This window comes from Lathyrus oleraceus, chromosome 1 (assembly GCF_024323335.1).
Source record: "Lathyrus oleraceus cultivar Zhongwan6 chromosome 1, CAAS_Psat_ZW6_1.0, whole genome shotgun sequence".
In the NCBI taxonomy this organism is placed as follows: domain Eukaryota; kingdom Viridiplantae; phylum Streptophyta; class Magnoliopsida; order Fabales; family Fabaceae; genus Lathyrus; species Lathyrus oleraceus.
The window spans coordinates 23,951,706-23,970,326 of record NC_066579.1 but is presented as its reverse complement, the minus strand read 5'-3'; the positions used below and the strand labels follow the sequence as shown (position 1 = coordinate 23,970,326).

Genomic DNA, 18,621 nt, shown 5'->3' with positions numbered 1-18,621 from the left:
TTCTCCCCTTTTGTTATCAACCAAAAAGACAGACAAAAAATAATAGAAAGAAACAAAACATGATTTTCATTAAATAATGCCAGAAGGCAGAAAAGAGTACAAACATTGTTTAAATGTTTATGCTAGCGACTACTTTGAAGAATAGTTTGTTAAGTGTCTTGTAGGGAAATGTAAAGAACATCAGAAGCTCTTGAAGTCTTTCAGATTAGAACTTAAGTTACCAGTTTCTGAAAAAATGGTCTACTCTTTGAGTCTGAAGCTTTAACCTTGCTGTTGGCATCAACGTCTGAGGAATTGTAAATTCTGCATCAAGTTCTGAGGCATTTATAACTGTGAAGACAAGCTTCCTACAAGATTTTGATGAAGATAACATATCAAGCTCTCCATATCAAAAGAATGGAAAAAGAATATCATTCCAATATTGCTCAAGTTTTTCATGGATCTAGTAAAGGTATATGGAATTCTTGACAATATACTCCTAGTGCTCAAAAGTTTTTATCATACATTATATGATCATTATAAAAAAAATTCTATCATGATTTTTTGTTTTAAAATGATGTTTAAAACATTGTATATTCAAAAGTTTTTAAACTTAGAAATTTTTCAAAGTTTTGGCTGTGTCAATCGATTGATGCTATATTGCAATCGATTGATCAAACTTTCTGTTTTAGCATTTTTCGTTGTTAAAGCTGGACCAATCGATTGGTGACGTATGTCATTCGATTGATCTTAGTACTTTTTTAGTTTTTTTGCTTATGTCAATCAATTGGTTATGAGAGTCAATCGATTGATGCTGGAAATTTTTTGAAAAATCTGGAATTTTATTTCACCATTCTTTGCACCAATTCATCATAACTCTTCATGGAAAAACCTTACATCCTTTCATCAACAATTCTCTGATTTCTCTTTTAACCATTGCCATATTATGATTGAAGGGATGCATTCATACTATAAATACTCTTTATATTTTCATTTCAAATTCACCTCTTTCAAATCAATTTACAAAATCTCTATATTTTCATATTCAGATACTTTTGAAATAGAATTTTCATATCATTTTCTTCAAAAGTACTCTTGAGTACTTAGAGATTATTTTGTTTTGAACCTTCATATTGAAAGAGAAGAATATTCTAATCAATTGATTAAAGTCTTATAAAATACAAATATTCATATTCATTCACAATTAATTTGTAAAATCCTAAGTACCAAGGATTGTTTGGTTTTATGTGAGTTGCTTATTATCCAGGATTGTTGGATATAATTGTCAAGAAAAGGAAGGATTGTTTTCTTTTCTTGTGAGTTAAGTTTTTAAGAGGATTGTTCTTGATCACTTAGTTAGAGGTTTTCTTTAGGAGATCTAACAATAATAAAATCTCTTACACATTGTAAGGGGATTGGAGTACTCTCAAGTTGTGAGGGGAACCAGTATAATTCCTGGTGTTCTTTACTTTCCGCTCTTTACCGCTTTCATTATCATATCAATCCAGAAAAGAAAAGAACCTTTATCCACCAAATCAGAATAAAGTTTCTAAAGTCCTAATTCACTCATCCTCTTTGGCTCATTCCTAACTTACAATAACTCCATGTTAATTAGACTTGACTCAACCAGGTCCTAAGGTTATAACAAGGCTCTAAAGCTCTTTAAGAAGAACTCGTAACTAGGCTATAAAAGATCTTTCAAAGATTCAAAGAGAATTTCAAAGAGAACCAGACTCTGAAGCTTCTTCAAAAGAGTTCAACCAAGCTTCTGAAGTGAAGTTCATCTGAATGTTGATGTTAACAACCAATGCTCTAGACAACATCAAACACCTTCTAAAGACAAACCAGATTCTGATGGAAGATCATTCTGGTACTTCAAAAAGGTTAATCAGGAAAGTGTTCTTTCATTCTAATTTTATCTTTTTAGGATTATACATCTCAGGGGGAGCTTTGTGCTTCTGTAAGATGTATCTTTTTGTGATTACCCTGTACAAATTTATTCATCAAATTACATGTTTTTGTCAACATAAAAAAGGGGGAGATTGTTAGACTAAGATTTGGTTCTACATCTATACCTTTAGTTTTGAAGATAACAATGTTGTATTTGTGTGAGAATAATTTTGGTACCCTAAGGGTTTGTTATTGTGTAGCTTTACAACCAGTTCTGATTCTGAGTTTATGACGTGCAATGTCATCAATTTCTGAACATTGTGTTCTAATTTCGCTTCTCCACTAATCACGAGAAGTTTAGAAATATTTTCAAGTTGTTGCTACAATGATCTTTCTGATTCTGTGTTGATTCATCCCTAAGAGGTTTCCGAGGACACGCTATGTTGTTGTTGCAATGTTCTCCCGATTTATGCTTTTGAATGTGACTCTGATCATCAAGCTTCTTAAGAATGACAAGCTTCTTAAGTTTTGTTACTTAGCTGAAGATTCTGAAGATCTCAAGCCAGACGTTGAGGTTATCAAGGTTTTGACTGAACTATCTGAAGATTCTAAAGATTTTGAAGATACTCAAGATCTCAAGCCAGACTGCTGACGCTGTCAAGGTTTTTACTGAAGACTCTGAAGTTTCTGAAGTTTTTGAACCAGTTGTATGTATCTTCATTTCATGTTTTATCAACTTTCATCAAAAGCCAATGAATTTAAAGATAAGATCAAAATGGATACGTGATCAAATAGTACATGGTATAAATCAAATATTCCTTCCACTACCTGGTATCGTGGGAAAATGATAGTATTATACATCACACCTGTCACTGAAATTATGGGCGAAGAACAGTACATTGTATCACTCCTTTCACCAATCCAACAATGGACAACTGCTCTATTTGGTATCCCCATTTTCCCCCCCAACTGTCTCTTTTCTTATGCTGTATAAGTGAGACTTGGAGACTTGAAGAAAGCCGCCACTGTATGACACACTACAATATTTGATAAGTCTATTTCTTTGTGAAAATCTATCAATTTTTATACACAGTTTTTCTTTAAGCGTTTGTATTCCATTTGTGTAAAATCTGCTTGTGTAGAAGCATCTTGTAAACCCTAAACCTTTAATTCAAACTATTTGTAACTATTTGTTTGTAATTCCTTAAAGAGACTAGGGTATAGTCGGACACTTGAGAAGACAAAGAAAGTTGTTCTTTGTGATTCCGTAAGGCACTAGGGTATAGTTGTATCCTTGAGAAAACAAAGAAGGTTATTCTTTGTGATTATTGTAATTAGTTGATTATAGTGGATTAAGTCCTTGTGTATACGAAATCACCTTGGCATTTGGACTGGAGTAGCTTTGAGTTTCAAGCGAACCAGGATAAAACTAATTGTGTTTTTATCTCTTTGTTATTAACATTTGAGTGGTATTCTTGAGTTGGTAAAAACCTTTTATTTTTAAAATCCAATTCAATCCCCCTTCTTTTCTTGTATTTTTCACACCTTCAACATGCATTTTGTTAATTCCTTAGGATTGGCATTAATTTTGTAAAACAAATAATGTAATCATCTCTGTTGTTTTAATATGTTGGGTTGAAGAAGTTCAACATCTGGACCAACATGTCATGTACGATGTCACGACATCATGCCTGTGACATCGTACATGTGTAGAAAACTGAGTTAATTAATTCAGTATTTATTCTGGGATTAGTAAGGATATTTGGTGAATATCCTAACTCCCATGTGGAGGTCTTGAAGACTCAATCAGAAGATATATAGGCTCAAAGTAAGGAGATATATATGGAGAGATTTTAGGATTGAAGACCTTGTTTGTAGCAGAATTTTTCTGCTGAATTTGTAACAGCAAAGAACAAGTTTGCTGCGATTTCTGAAGGCCCAAATCCAGTTGGGTGATTAGGTTATAAATAGCACTTTGTAACCTAGTTTTTGTAAGCCTCTTAGAATGAAAATTTAGGGGTATGTGTGAGGTAAACCTCCCAATCTGTGGGAAGGTTACCATGTGTTTCTCAGTGGTCAAAGCTGAGAATATTTGTAACTCAAAGCCTGTAGGCAAGAGTGATTTTGTTCTTGAATGAAGCTGTGAAGCAAGTTCAAGGTGTGGTAACATTACATTGTATTTGTAGTGATAGGAATGGAAACTGGAGGTTTCTATCTAGGAGTTCCTAGGTATAGATTGCATTGGGTAGGGATTAAGTGAAGAGTTGTAAACGGGGGAGTTTAACTCTGAATTAATACTGGTGATAGTGGATCTTCTTCCTGGCTTGGTAGCCCCCAGATGTAGGTCATGTTGGACTGAACTGGGTTAACAATTTCCTGTGTTTGTTTTCCTTCTGCATGTGTTTTTGTTACTGTCATAACTCAGCTGGTATTCCAGTCAGCTTATCAAGATGATAACAGACTTGGTATATAGCCTTCTGTTTGAATGTCAATCAGAATGTTGTAACATTCATCAGTGACAGTGTATACTGAACAATAAGCAGGTTAGGTTCAGTTCAGTATTTATTTAAGTTTGTTCTCTTCCAGGATAACAGACCTGGCCGAAGGATCATTGTGAAACTGTTAAACTGGATGTTTTGACAGTTGATACTGAAGGTTGATACTGAAGTAGAGACTAGTTGGTCTTTTACAGTACTGCAAACTTAGCACAGCATGTTTCCAGGAACATAACAGAATCAGCATATGTTCTAGATGTCGAACTGAATGTTGTGACATTCATTCCCAACAGCAGGTGCTAAAGTGTAGGATGATTGGTTTTTCTGGTTCAGTATTTTTCTCAGGCTATTCTTCAGGGATTCAACAGCTGAGCTAAAATCCAGAAAACCAACTACTAACCTACAATTAATGAACCTAACAAATAGCCTATTTGTTAGCAATCTGATAAGTGGAAATTAGATTAACGTGTTCAACCTTTAATTCAGGAAATACAAGTAAAAGACAAACACACTGGAACAATGTAACAGATGATGTCCAAAATCAACAGTACGACATCATGCTGATAACTGTGTAAGAAAACAACAGATGTGAGAGCTAGGATTGATCTCTGTTGAGTCTTGCTTCCTGATGCACAGAACCAGGTGTTCATCCATTCTAGGGTGACATAGAATGAGATGTCGTGACATCTGTGAACGTGTGCATATTAGTACAGTGGTTAATAACTGTCTTGCTGTATTAGTTACAATGTTAGATCAGATGTCTTGACTTGGAGTAGAACATCTAAATTCTGACTACGCCAGAATTTCACATTTCAACAACTATGTTGATCACCGTGTGACGCAACCATTTGACGAGATAATGTTATACTCTGGATGGTTGCCATGCGGATCACATGTCACTGCTCCTCATCTTCCCGAGCGTGTCATGCGGTAGTTCGGGTACACTCAAACCATTCCCAGACACCGAGTTGTCTCTGATCCTACTGCCTTATCATGTAGACAGATAGATGACATGTTTGCAGATTTTGAGAGTCATCTGGTACCGGATGAGGCACGAAGTATCATAGCAGTGAACAACTGGAGTTATGTCAAAGGGTATATTAGATGGTTCTTCAGAGTGTCACACTCGTACATAATGCATGTTGCTCCAGAAGACCCACCTAGGTCGGCTCATAAGGAGATATTAGAGGAGGCGAAGGCATAGTTAGATCATGCTGATGATGTCTTGTCTTGATGTCGTCACATTATGCAGATTGTGCAGGCAAACATTGACAAATGTATCTTTCCTGATGGGTCTGATGTGAGGCAGGCCCTAGATGCCATCATGACGGAGGCACGGGAGACATTGATGTATCGGAAACAACGCTGAAGGATGAGGGCGTTGATGGTAGAGGAGGCAGAGGAGAGGTAGTCTGACATACATAGTAGTATATTAGTATATACCAGTAGTATTATGGTTTGAATTTTATTTTGATATCATGCTACTTTATTGGTCTAAGTTATATATATATATATATATATATATATATATATATATATATATATATATATATATATATATATATATATATATATATATATATATATATATATATATATATATATATATATATATATATATATATATATCATTTTTGCATCATTTGAATTCATGTATGTCTATTTTCGATTTTCGATTGTATGATATATTTTAACTTTGCATCTAAATACACGTGAATATAGCATAAAATGAAAAGTTATCTTCTGATACATTAAAGAGATGTATCTCCGAAATATTCTCGGAGATCCATCTCCGGTCCAATTCACGTGTGTAATGGTTTCTGAGTATAATGTATAGCATATTTTAAATTGGTACCGAGATAAATCTCCGGAATATTTTAGCGTTTTATTTAAATTTAATGTGTTTGAAGATGCATCTTCAGAATCTGAAAATATTTAAATAATTATGTGATTGCTAAAAAAAAATATAAAAGAAGGATTAGAAAATAAGTAGAAACTAGGTCAAACTCACTTTTAGCAATTCATGCCACTTCAACCCATTTATATGTTTTGGTCTTCATTTAAGAAACAAAAGTTATAAAGAGTATTCTTTCGCCTTATTTGTTTCAATTGAAAATATTTATTTCAATTTTATTGATTTAAATCTCACTGAAAACATTTTAAAAGTCACATTGCGGGATGACTGTGCTTCACTATTTGGTCAAAAATTGAAAAAATTTAAGCATGTTGTTCATAAACCAAATGTAGGAGTCTTCACAAAGAATAAAACAATATCGGGGTAACAAATCATCCTAACACATTATAATCTATTTCATTTCAATTGTATTTTTTTCTTAGATGAATTTTATGTCTCATCTTAAAAATCTATCATAATCTATATCAACCTTTGACATACCAAAAGCAAATGAGCTGAAACAATTGTGTTTTTTTATAGCTGATTTAATATTTTTTTTGGCATTGAATTAATTTTTGAGTTCATTTTGATATCTTAAATTTAAAAATTCACTATGATCTTTTAAGCCTTTAAAATATATTATTTAACTTTTTAGCAGATCTCTAATTTTTTCGTAGTTAAACATGATACATTTCAAAACTTAAGAAATCGATATAAATCTTTTTAGAATTAAGGAAGTAAAAAAATCCAAAAATTAATTTATGGAACTTAAAAAGATATTTTATATATATATATATATATATATATATATATATATATATATATATATATATATATATATATATATATATATATATATATATATATATATATATATATATATATATTATATATATATATATATATATATATATATATATATATATATATATATATATATATATATATATCATAAATTATATTTATCTGTTATTACAATATCATTGAAGGGGTGACAATGTTGTTGGTGGAAAAAAAATAGATTTTTTTCTACTAGGGTTCTTTCTCTCAAAATTGACAAAAATAACTTTGTCTGAAATTTTGTCAATAAATCACTAATTGTAATACAGTATTCATAACTAATCTATTATTTTATTAGAATAACAAATTTGACACTTCAGTTTTATGCACAGATCAATATCTTCTCAAACCACCGGGACAATCCGCTTAAACAAATTTATAAAATGAAGCATTTTTTTCGGAAATTATAATATTCACATTTTTCCTAATCTTTGTTTAGAGTCCAGTTGATAATTAGGGAAAGCTGACAAATTTAATTAAGATAAATTTCTAATGACCTAGTGAATTGACTTGAGTACTAAAGGCAAATGTGTAAAATTTGTGAGAAACTAATTAAACCAGAATTTTAGTAGAAGGCTCACAATTTAAGCATTGCTATTTTTATACTCAAACTTACATATACATCATATGCACTATTCCCAACTATGATAAACAACACGTGAACAAAAACCGTATATGAACAGTGCATGAAGTATATAAATAATGTCATATGAATAATGCGTGACAATACCTCTGTAAATAATGTCCATACACATTTATGAACAATGATTTTTTATAGTAAAATAAAGTTGATTAATTTAATATAAATAAATGATTAATGAAGTGATGATGTTGGTTAATCAACGCTCATATATTTAAAATGATTTTTAGTGATAAAATAAAATTGATTAATGAAATTTAAAAAATTGATTAACGAAATTATGAAGTTGATTAATATTTGATTGTTCACCGTATTAATAAACTGTGAGATACGATGTAGTGTATCTTGAGAGAGATCATTGCCATGCTTGAACTGTTGGAGCATTTTGACTTAGAAACTAGTTGGAACATTAAAGAGAAGGCTTAAGAACATTGAATCACCGTCTTTATCTCAACTTTTTTTTACAATTCAGGAATGAGATAGGAATTTTAAGTCTTAAATTGGGATTAGAACCTTTAAGTCAAATGCATGAAGAGGAATGAGATAGGAATTATAAATGTCATGCTTGATTGTAAAGTTTGTTTGATTCCCATTATCATGTACTGTGTCAAGTGTTCATTAACCTCTAATATAAGTTAGTATGCGTTTAACTATATGTGTTTGGATTGAGGAAAGCATGAAAAACAATTGATTTTTTGGATATTTACATGCCTATAACTAGTTACATGTTTCATGTAATCCGTTACCCGTTTAAAATTTATTTTTAACATTCTCGGAAAGTATAATCAATTATGTATTTTGTGTAACCGGTTATCATCCTAAAAATTAGAAAATGTCATTTTCTTTGTGCATGTAATTGATTATGTGTTTTGTAACCAATTATCACCTTTGAAAGATGAAAATATGTCATTTTATTTGAATTTATAATTTGTTACCTATTTTGTATAATCAATTACGCCTTTTGCAACTTTAATTCTTTCACTTGTTTACCTCATCTTTTGTGAGTTTAATTGGTAAATTTTGATTGTCAATATATTGCTATGTATGTATGAATGTATGAATGATATGTTTCTATCTTAAAGAAATGAAAATAGTACATCCTTGTGTATAATTGAGAATAGTGCTATGGGAGATGTAAAAGTAGGCGAAATAGCACAAAATTCCCTTGAATCAACTAGATAGAGTGAAATCAATAAAGAATCACCTTATGTATATGCTCTTTGATTTGTCAATCAAATGGTAAAAACCAAATATATGCATGCATCCGGCACACTCTTTTAGTTTATTAACCATTTGGATATAAATGAAACTCTGCGTAGGAAGGGTTTTTTAAGTATTGTAATAACTAAATATCACCCCAATACAATGAAAACTTAATTAGTAACAACAAATTGAAATAAAAAGCATAGATAGAATATCTTAATTATCTATCTATATGAAATCTCAACCTCAGTATACCTTGAATACCTTTTTTATTATGTAAACGTCAAACTCAAGATAACAATTATACATCTAATTCAATGATTTATTAGTTAAATAATACGTAAAAGCTAGTCCCTTCAGAACATGTAAACTTAGAGTCATCAAAAGCATCAGAAACAACATCTGCACATTTGTTATTTAAAAGCTCTGTGTATTCATTCTTCTCACATTTTTCAGGTGAAGCAAATTCACCAGTGCAACAATACTTTGCCTCCTTAGTGAAATGACATGGACTCTTGCAAGCAATCTTTCTCGCATCATGACTATACACAGCCAACCAATTAGGGCAATCATTATCCAAATTTTGACTGCACATGATTTTCCCGCAATTGGTTTCAAATGGGGTTAATGTAACAGACACACTGAAGCCATCTTTTAGGTCAACTTCATAAGAACTTAATTCACCTTTTGGAACCAAATTCAATTTCACTTTAGTCACAGGAGGCTTTGGTTTGCTTTCCAAACACTCCATCTTTTTAGTACCACAGTCTCCAACATCACAATGAAAGTCGCTATTGGGGTCTCCATTGCAACTAGTTCTAGCCCATATTGTACCTGACCATGAATCAGGAACTTTGAGTTCATATTGTTCCTCAGCCCCCAATTTGATTCCGGTGGGATTCACTTTATCACCTTTTTCTGTATGAACAGCCGGCCAAATTGTTTCATCGCCACCATTTATAATAACCACACTAGCTCCACTGGCATATGGAAACAAAATGCTGAGAAATACTATGAAATAGATAAACACTTGACTCATCATTGAAGACATTCACAATCTTATTTTCTTTCGATAGTTTATGTTCTAACTAACTAGTATTTATATTAAGGTTTAAACACAAAAAAAAATGCTTACTTAGAAAGCATTAATCGCATTGTACCGGTTCGGGTACGTAATCATTACCCGTAATCATTACCCAATACGAATATGGACACAAAATACACATTTTTAGAAAAATTAATATATATAAAAATAATATAAAATAGTTATATTATTAAATAAATAATATGAAAGAATTATATGGGTTAAATGGTATATTAAAATTTAAAAGTAATTTATTTAAAATTTTGATATCAATCGTTTACCAGCACACGTACCAAACCAAAAAGAAAATACAAATTTGATATGTACCATCCTACACCATACACGTACCCATACACGGTATCAATACTTTACCTAAAAAAGCGTATTTGTACGCATAAATAAAATAGGCATATACATAATATACTTAAATATAATATTAACTTTTATAAAAGACCAAAAACTTTACAGGCAAACATATCAAATATTTAGAAAAAGTAATAAATCCAAAATTAAATGCCATATCATGAATGGAATTGAATATTATTTTATATGTATAGATAATTAAATCATTTTATCAAAAAATTAAAATATTAAGAATTATTAACTAATATACATACCATATTTTTAGATAATATATATATATATATATATATATATATATATATATATATATATATATATATATATATATATATATATATATATATATATATATATATATATATATATATATATATATATATATATATATATATATATATATATATATATATATATATATATATATATATATATATATATATATCATAGGATAACAATTAAATTATTTGCAGAAGTGACGGTGACGTGGCTTCGATGAATAAGATAAAAATGCAATAATATTATTTATTAATATCCATAGTTAACTAAATTATTTTATAAGTAGATTAAAATATTAAAAACCAATTAAAAAATTAAAAAACACTTAAAGTCCAATTTTTTTTTTCATCTTCAACCACACCCAAAACTTTGTTTCAATATCATATCGTCTTGTTTAATTGTTAGGGTTTTATCTTGAAAATGTATTTTCTTGTCGTTTTTTTTGCTGCGAATTCATGAATTCGAGCCATTTCTTTGACCTCTTTCTATCAAGTCGGCATAACTTCTTAGCTTGTCCTAGTTGTCTTTGTCACTGAAATGCTCACTTTGTCAAAAACACACAGAACATTGTGTGTAGTAGTTTTTCTTAAGATCGAAATGAGACAAATATTACCTCGTATAAAAACTTGTCCCAAAGCCCATTTGCATCCTTCAGCTTCTTTCTCATCCTAGAGAGCGTGATTTTGTTGTCTGCTTTCCACCCACCCATTCGCCTATGGATACCTGTTAACAAAATTCTTCCACATATGAGTTGAAGAATTGTGCCTCTTAGTCGAAGACAATGGTCTTTGGTAAGTCATACATGCATATAATATTTCTGCGATTTACCTGCTCTTTTGTTATTTTTACAACTACCTCTGCCTCTACCCATTTGGTGAACTAGTTTACCCCTACTAGTAGAAATTTAAGCTGACCTAAGGCCAGTGGGAATGACCCCGAGATTTCCATTACTCATTGATAGAAGGGACACTGTGAAGTGACTGAATATAGTATATCACTTGAATCTCCTTGACATTCTCACATATGCAAAGAAATAGATAGACTTATCACTCAAACATGACAATAACTTGGATAATGCAACAATCGCGAAAGTTAATTATTAAACTTATTTCATGGAAGTCAGACTTCTCTTATTGATGATCACCTAGCCTTTATAAAGTTTTGCCTCAATTCCTCTCCTGTTTAGCATGAACCCTAAGAACATCGCGACTTGTACTCCAAAATATCACTTGTTAGGGTTCAAGTGCATATTGTACGTTCTGACAAATTATAGAGTTTTCTTAAGTCATCGTCATGCCCTCCATCATCTAGGTTCTTGACCACCATGTAATCAGTATAGACTTTTAAGTTATTGTCGATCTTCTTAGAGAAAATGGTGTGCATTAGTCTATGATAGGTTGTTTCGGTGTTCCGAGGCATGACCTTATAACAGAAGTTGTTGTGATTGATCATGAGGGTAATTTTTGGAACATCATTGGGATTTATTCTTATTTGATTGTAACCTAAGTTAGAATCAATGAAGCTCAGAACCCAAAAACTCGAGGCTCCATCTATATGCTTGTCATTATTTGACAACGGGTATGGGTCCTTGGCACATGCTTGATCAAGTTCACTGAAATCTACACCCATTTTCCACTTGCTTGATGCCTTCCTCATCATTTATACTTCAACCAAAAAGTTAGGTATTTGATATTTCGTATAAATTTGACCTCCTTTGACTTCCTTTGACTTCTTAACTTCATCGGAGATATTTGCTCTCTTGTCTTCTCCCTCTTTACGTTTCCTCTAGGTGACAGGCTTAAAACTGTAATTAATAGTGAGATGATGGCATAATATGTCAAGGTCTATTACATGCATATCAGATGGTGCACATGCAAACATATATCTATTCTTTTGATACAATTATAGTTCCGAGGGCATATCTATATTACTTCCAAGGGTTTTGCCCCAGGTTCTAGATCAACATAGTTGACTATGTGGGTGTTGGGTGATGAAATCATGTGCTCTCTTTATTTAATCCTTAAGCTATCGTCATAACATTTTCTTGCCATTTCTTGATCCTCGGCTCCTAGGGTGTCGAAAGCAATATGTATATTATATGAGGAAAGGTCATTCACTACTAAGTATCTTACTTATATAACCTTGCCATTTCTCCCCATTTTCAAAATCATCAACATTAGGACATATCCTCATAACTACACTTGCTTCCCCAAAAAACTTACCATCGAGCCTTTGAAAGCTTATAGGATCTCAAGATCAATATTCAAACCATCGAATGCATCCTAACAGAGGATATAAGTCGAGCTCCCATGGTCCACCAGGACTATATTAACATTTCAACTCTACATTTATGAGCAAATCACCATGGAATCATTTTCGTGAGGTATGACTCTTTTTGCTTCTCTGTTGAAAAATTGACTTCTAGCGAGGTAATTGTTCTTTCTGTGGATCAGATACTAGTGATATGAATTTCTTGGCAGATATATCTCTTTCTTTATAAGCTAGTCATTTCTTCTCCTATGAAACCTCCTACAACTATATTCATAGTGTGATTGCTTTGATGGGGTCATATTTTTCTTCCTGGTTCTGACTCATTCTAGGTTGGAGTGTTCTCTGGAGGTTTTCCCTCGTGTGTTGTGATCTTCTTTTTGAACTTAGGAAGATACCTAAGAAGTATATTTGCAGGTGTCTCTCATGTATTAGGTTCTCTATCTCCCATTTTAGGTGGTGCCATCATCAGTGTGGTGACCATGTATCTTGTGATACTTGCACCACCTCTCTGAATTACTTTCCATCACATCTCCCATGGGGAAAGGGATTTGGGAATGGCCTTACTGTGGTATACGTCTTATAGGATTCGTTCCCTCCTTGTGTTTAGTACGGTGAAATGCTCTAATGGCCCCCTTGTAGGCTAGAACACAACTTTCTCCCAAACTGGTATCACATTTTGGTTCCTTCATTAGCCAGATATTTCAAATATGTTATCACCTCGCTCACTCTCTTGCATCTCGAATTCTCTTTTCGGGATTTCTTTCTTCCTCTTTGATATAAAATTCCTCTCTCTCTCTCTCTCCATCACCTCGCTCACTCTCTTACATCTCAAATTCTCTTTTCAGGATTTCTTTCTTCCTCTTTGATATAAAATTCCTCTCTCTCTCTCTCTCTCTCCATGACATCTTCCATCGAGGTTGTTTAGAAAGCTATAACAAACATATATTGGTTTGGATTGGAGACCTTGATGGTATCCTCATTGAATATGGTCAAATAACACACAAGGACTTGGAATAGCCTTGGAAAATATTGAATAAGCTCGTCATGGGAACCCTTATATGCTTGTTTTCCAAGAAATGGTAAACCACCTTTCTTGTAAGATCTTGGTAACTCAACAACGAGAGCCTCAGAAGGCTCATATTCCATCAATGTATGGCTTCCTTCAACTTCTCCACCATCAATTTTCTCTTTAGTGAATTGTCCACCCTGATAATAGTTACCTAGGTGTTGATGGTGATTATGTGCTCATGGGGATAAATCATGTAGTAATGATACCATGAAAGGTGGTTTGAAATCATTGACGACTAAAGTACCAAAAATCTCTGCACCGAGTTGTTGGGGATTTGAGGGCTCCTCTTCCTCTATCACTTCTAACATTGCATGTTAATTTTATTGCTAGTCATGGACGCTCTCATGTAATCCATAGTGGCTAGCATCCCCTTTATGTGAGCCCGATCATTATTATTTTCACTGGTGCCCACAGTGGGTGAAAAATGTACTCGTAAAGGTTTACTCCCAATGATAACCTTACCATCGATGCATAGTAAATTTGCACTCTGTTATTATAGTGAATTGTGTATATCTTTCTCCTTGTACTGATCCCCTTTTATAATAATTTTGACTTATCCTTTACTTAAAGCCTATTACATGTTATTCAATGTGATTGTCCATGATTCATGTGATCTCTTAAAGGTGATTGGCAATTAGACTAGATTGTCAAATCCTATACCATAATGCTCTCAATGAGCCATACATGTTTTATCCATCATATCTCAATCAAATATTGTCTCCGTATTAGTCTTGGGCAAACATGATTAACCTAGTCCATCATTCGCCTCAACTCAATCCTTCTCTGCTAGATACATTATCATTTGAGGCGAACTCTATTGGGTCCAAGCTACAACCCAACCCATCTTGCTAATCAAGTCCAAGAAACTGAACAAGTAAATAATAATAATAATAATAATAATAATAATAATAATAATAATAATAATAATAATAATAATAATAATAATAACTTTTTAATTACACATCTTATTTATTTCACATTAAAGGGATCATTTGATTGGGGTTAATGGAAGTAAGGGGGAGAGGAGAGAATATTTAATATTATGAGTTGGTTTAATTTTTAGGCGGAGCAGAGAAGGTAGATGGAGGAGAGCTAAATTCCTAATATGTGATTTTAAAATATATTTTAAATAAAAATTTGACCTAATAAATTAAATATATCAATAAATATTATTAAAAAATATCTCTACAAAGAATAAAAAATTCTCTCTTCTCTATTTAAAGTTTTTTTTAACATTCTCAAATTAAGGTTTAAATCTTAAGTTAAATTTAAAACTTTAAAATTATATATATATATATATATATATATATATATATATATATATATATATATATATATATATATATATATATATATATATATATATAGAGAGAGAGAGAGAATATATATATATATATATATATATATATATATATAGAGAGAGAGAGAGAGAAAGATATATATATATAGACAGAGAGAGAAAGATATATATATATATATATATATATATATATATATATATATATATATATATATATATATATATATATATATATATATATATATATATATATATATATATATATATATATATAACTTTGACCTAATAAATTAAATATACCCATAAATTATTTTTGAGCAAAAGACGAAAAAATTTAAACAATTATTAATTAATATGTTGTCCAATACAGAGGTAATTTATAAGAAGTAATAACTTATAATACACACTTTAAGGATAAGAATAAATTATTTTTAAATGAAAATATAAAATTCGAACCCATTAAATAAATATGATTTTTTTTTATATATCGGCACCTGAATAATGTACCTAAAATATTTGATTTATTAAAAAATATTATATTATAATTACTTTTTCCAACATATTTATAATATAATATCTGTTATGAATAAAGATAAAAGTGGATGTTCATCCTTATTCTTATTTTCATCCTTCTATTTCTTATTAATTACTGTGATTTTCCATCTCCCTTAGGTCCTATAAATAAGATCCACATTGCAATATAAAGCGTATTTTTGAAGAAGATAATATAATATTACTTTGTCTGTTCTCTTCCTCTTTTTGATCTCTATATTGTTTTATTTAGTTTTATAACACGTTATTAGCACGAAGCTCTCAAGTATGATTATTTCGCTTCCATCTCAAATTAATCTTGAATCATCATTTGTTTATGTTGTACCCCAAAATTTGACCTCCCCTTTTCATATTTTCATTCAAACCTTAACTTGAGAATCATTTGCATACACTCATGTTTAACTTAAGTGCATCAAGCATTCATTCATACCTAGTGGCCGATCAATATGGATTCAAGGTCTTAGCTTGCAAAACTAGGGTTTATGTGTGGATGAAACCCTAGAGGCATGACTTGGATACTCATCTGATCATTAGGGATGTGAAACCCTAATGGCTTGACCTTTGGAGCATGAATTCATCAAGGTTCCATCATGGTACTTCTCACGGGTCCCAAACGCTAATTTGCTGATGATTTGGTTGTGGGGCTTCATGATTGTTCTTTAGGTCTTATATGGACTTCTAAACCCTGAAGCGCCGCGAAAAATACAGAGTCGCCACCAGATTTTATTTATTCCAAAGGAAAGGGAAAATATCGATAAAACCCCAAATGAGAGAAAATGTCTCGCAACCAAGAGCGGATTCGGAAGTCGGTTATGCAAGGGGAAGGTATTAGCATCCCTCACATCCATGGTACTCCATGGGAACCACTTGCTCGTATCAAATGTGTATGGATGTTTATTTATCTGTAACTTGCTTGCTATCAGGAATGAGATGAAAGGATAAGGTGGGAGATAAAATAAGTTTTAAGTTAGTGTGCTCGGCAAGGATTTGGGCCCTCGTGCCTACGTATCCCTACACGTGCAATAGGGAAGTCAGAGCTTCGTAGTTCGGCTCAAAAATGGCGTATTTGTTTGGTTGTTTTTATTGAACAATATTGACGTTCGCGTGCTACTATTCACTGGCTTGTATACTCTGTCATGGGAGCAGAAAGTATTTGCTTGTTTGCAGTAAAGTGGATACGCTTGGTTCGCACTCTAGCAGTTAAACATTACTTGCTCACACATGGAGGCTTAAGCTTCGTTCACGGTAGAACGGAAGAAACACGTCCTTTTCGAAAGGTTTTGAATAAAGTGCACTAAGGCAAAAGATGATTTGATTTGTTAGGGCCGATTTTATGCATGGAGACAAGCATTAGACCCTTGGCTAGATACAGTCAACGGTCCAATAACTCGGGAGTTGAGAGGACAATGTTGTCCTGACAATTCTTTTTCGTCCAAAAGAGAGATTTGATTATGAAAGGAGTTTGGCAAGTTTAATCGTTGGAACTTAGAGGGCGACAAGTATTCGACCCTTGACTAAGTACGGTTAATGATCAAAGTACTTGGGAATCGAGAGAACAATGAAGTCCTAACTATTCTTTTTCATCCTCATAGAACCTAGATCTAACTTGTTTAAATCATTAGATATTTTAAGGGGGAAAGTCAAGTGTCGGGTCCTCAGGCTAGGTACGGCCGACAACCCAATTACTTGAATGTTGTGTACAAACACATACACCCCATTTGACATTCCAATTTGTTATGATTTTTTTTTTAAAAAAGGAACTTGACGTTGGATCAAGCATTTGGATTTATTATGAAAATAGTGAGTGAAGAATGGAGGTGAGAGATAGGATGAAGATCGAGAAGAGAATGGAGAGGAGATGTGAATGAATGGATCTTGGAGTGGATGGAGAATACTTGATGTTGGATCAAGTATTCATGTTGCAATGGTGTGAGTTTTATTCGGAAAACAACTTGACGTTGAATCAAGTACCTTTCGTTTCTTTTGAAATGCTTTGTTTATCGTTTTATATTTTATCTTTGATTATTAACATGCATAGTAACTAACTAGGAAGCAATAAATCTAAGCTATTACATGACCAAGGGGAGGGGGAACATTTGACCCACAATGGAGGGATGGATCCACACAATATAATGGAAAGGGAATGAAAGAAAAATACAAGTTATAAACCACTAACTATGTACCATGTCTAAGGCATACAAGTGACATGGTACTTCAAACAATCCAAAATTATTGAATGAAAATGGAATGGTTAGGAGCATGGTTAGCTAAGAGTGAGCTTGAATCTCCAAGTCAACTTGTGGACACAAAATAACAAACGAGTTAGCATGAATGAGAATGAATAAGAATGATGCAACAATAGGCAAATATGTACAATGGTTAGAATCGATTCAAAAAGGTAATGGATAAATCAATGAAAAGTAATCAAGATTTATCATATGATCATGGAAAATGGGATTAGACATACAAAATATTTCTCACCTAAATTGAAATGGGATTTTCAATTTAATCCAAACGATCATAAACCAAAGAAACGATTAAATGGGCAATTAAAGTGGCCATTAATTCTAAAAGTCTAAAATCTATCTAAACATGAATTAGGATCACAAATCGATCAAATGGAAAATTAATACCTATATGGAGATTTGAATCTAATGGACATGATCACACAAATTGAATTAAGTCGAAATTTAGTCTAAAGTTTAATCATGGAAAAATCCACCATTAACCATATTAATCCAAATAAAATTCCAAAAAGAAATGAC

At 32.0% G+C, this 18,621-nt stretch overlaps 1 protein-coding gene across 1 annotated transcript; it reads right to left on the bottom strand.

The window, feature by feature from the left end:
- Nucleotides 1-9,266: 9,266 nt before the first annotated feature.
- Nucleotides 9,267-9,980, bottom strand: LOC127088007 (thaumatin-like protein 1b). The gene has a single exon (XM_051028920.1). The coding sequence runs from the start codon at nt 9,978-9,980 to the stop codon at nt 9,267-9,269; it is 714 nt and encodes a 237-aa protein (XP_050884877.1).
- Between the last annotated feature and the right edge of the window lie 8,641 nt (nt 9,981-18,621).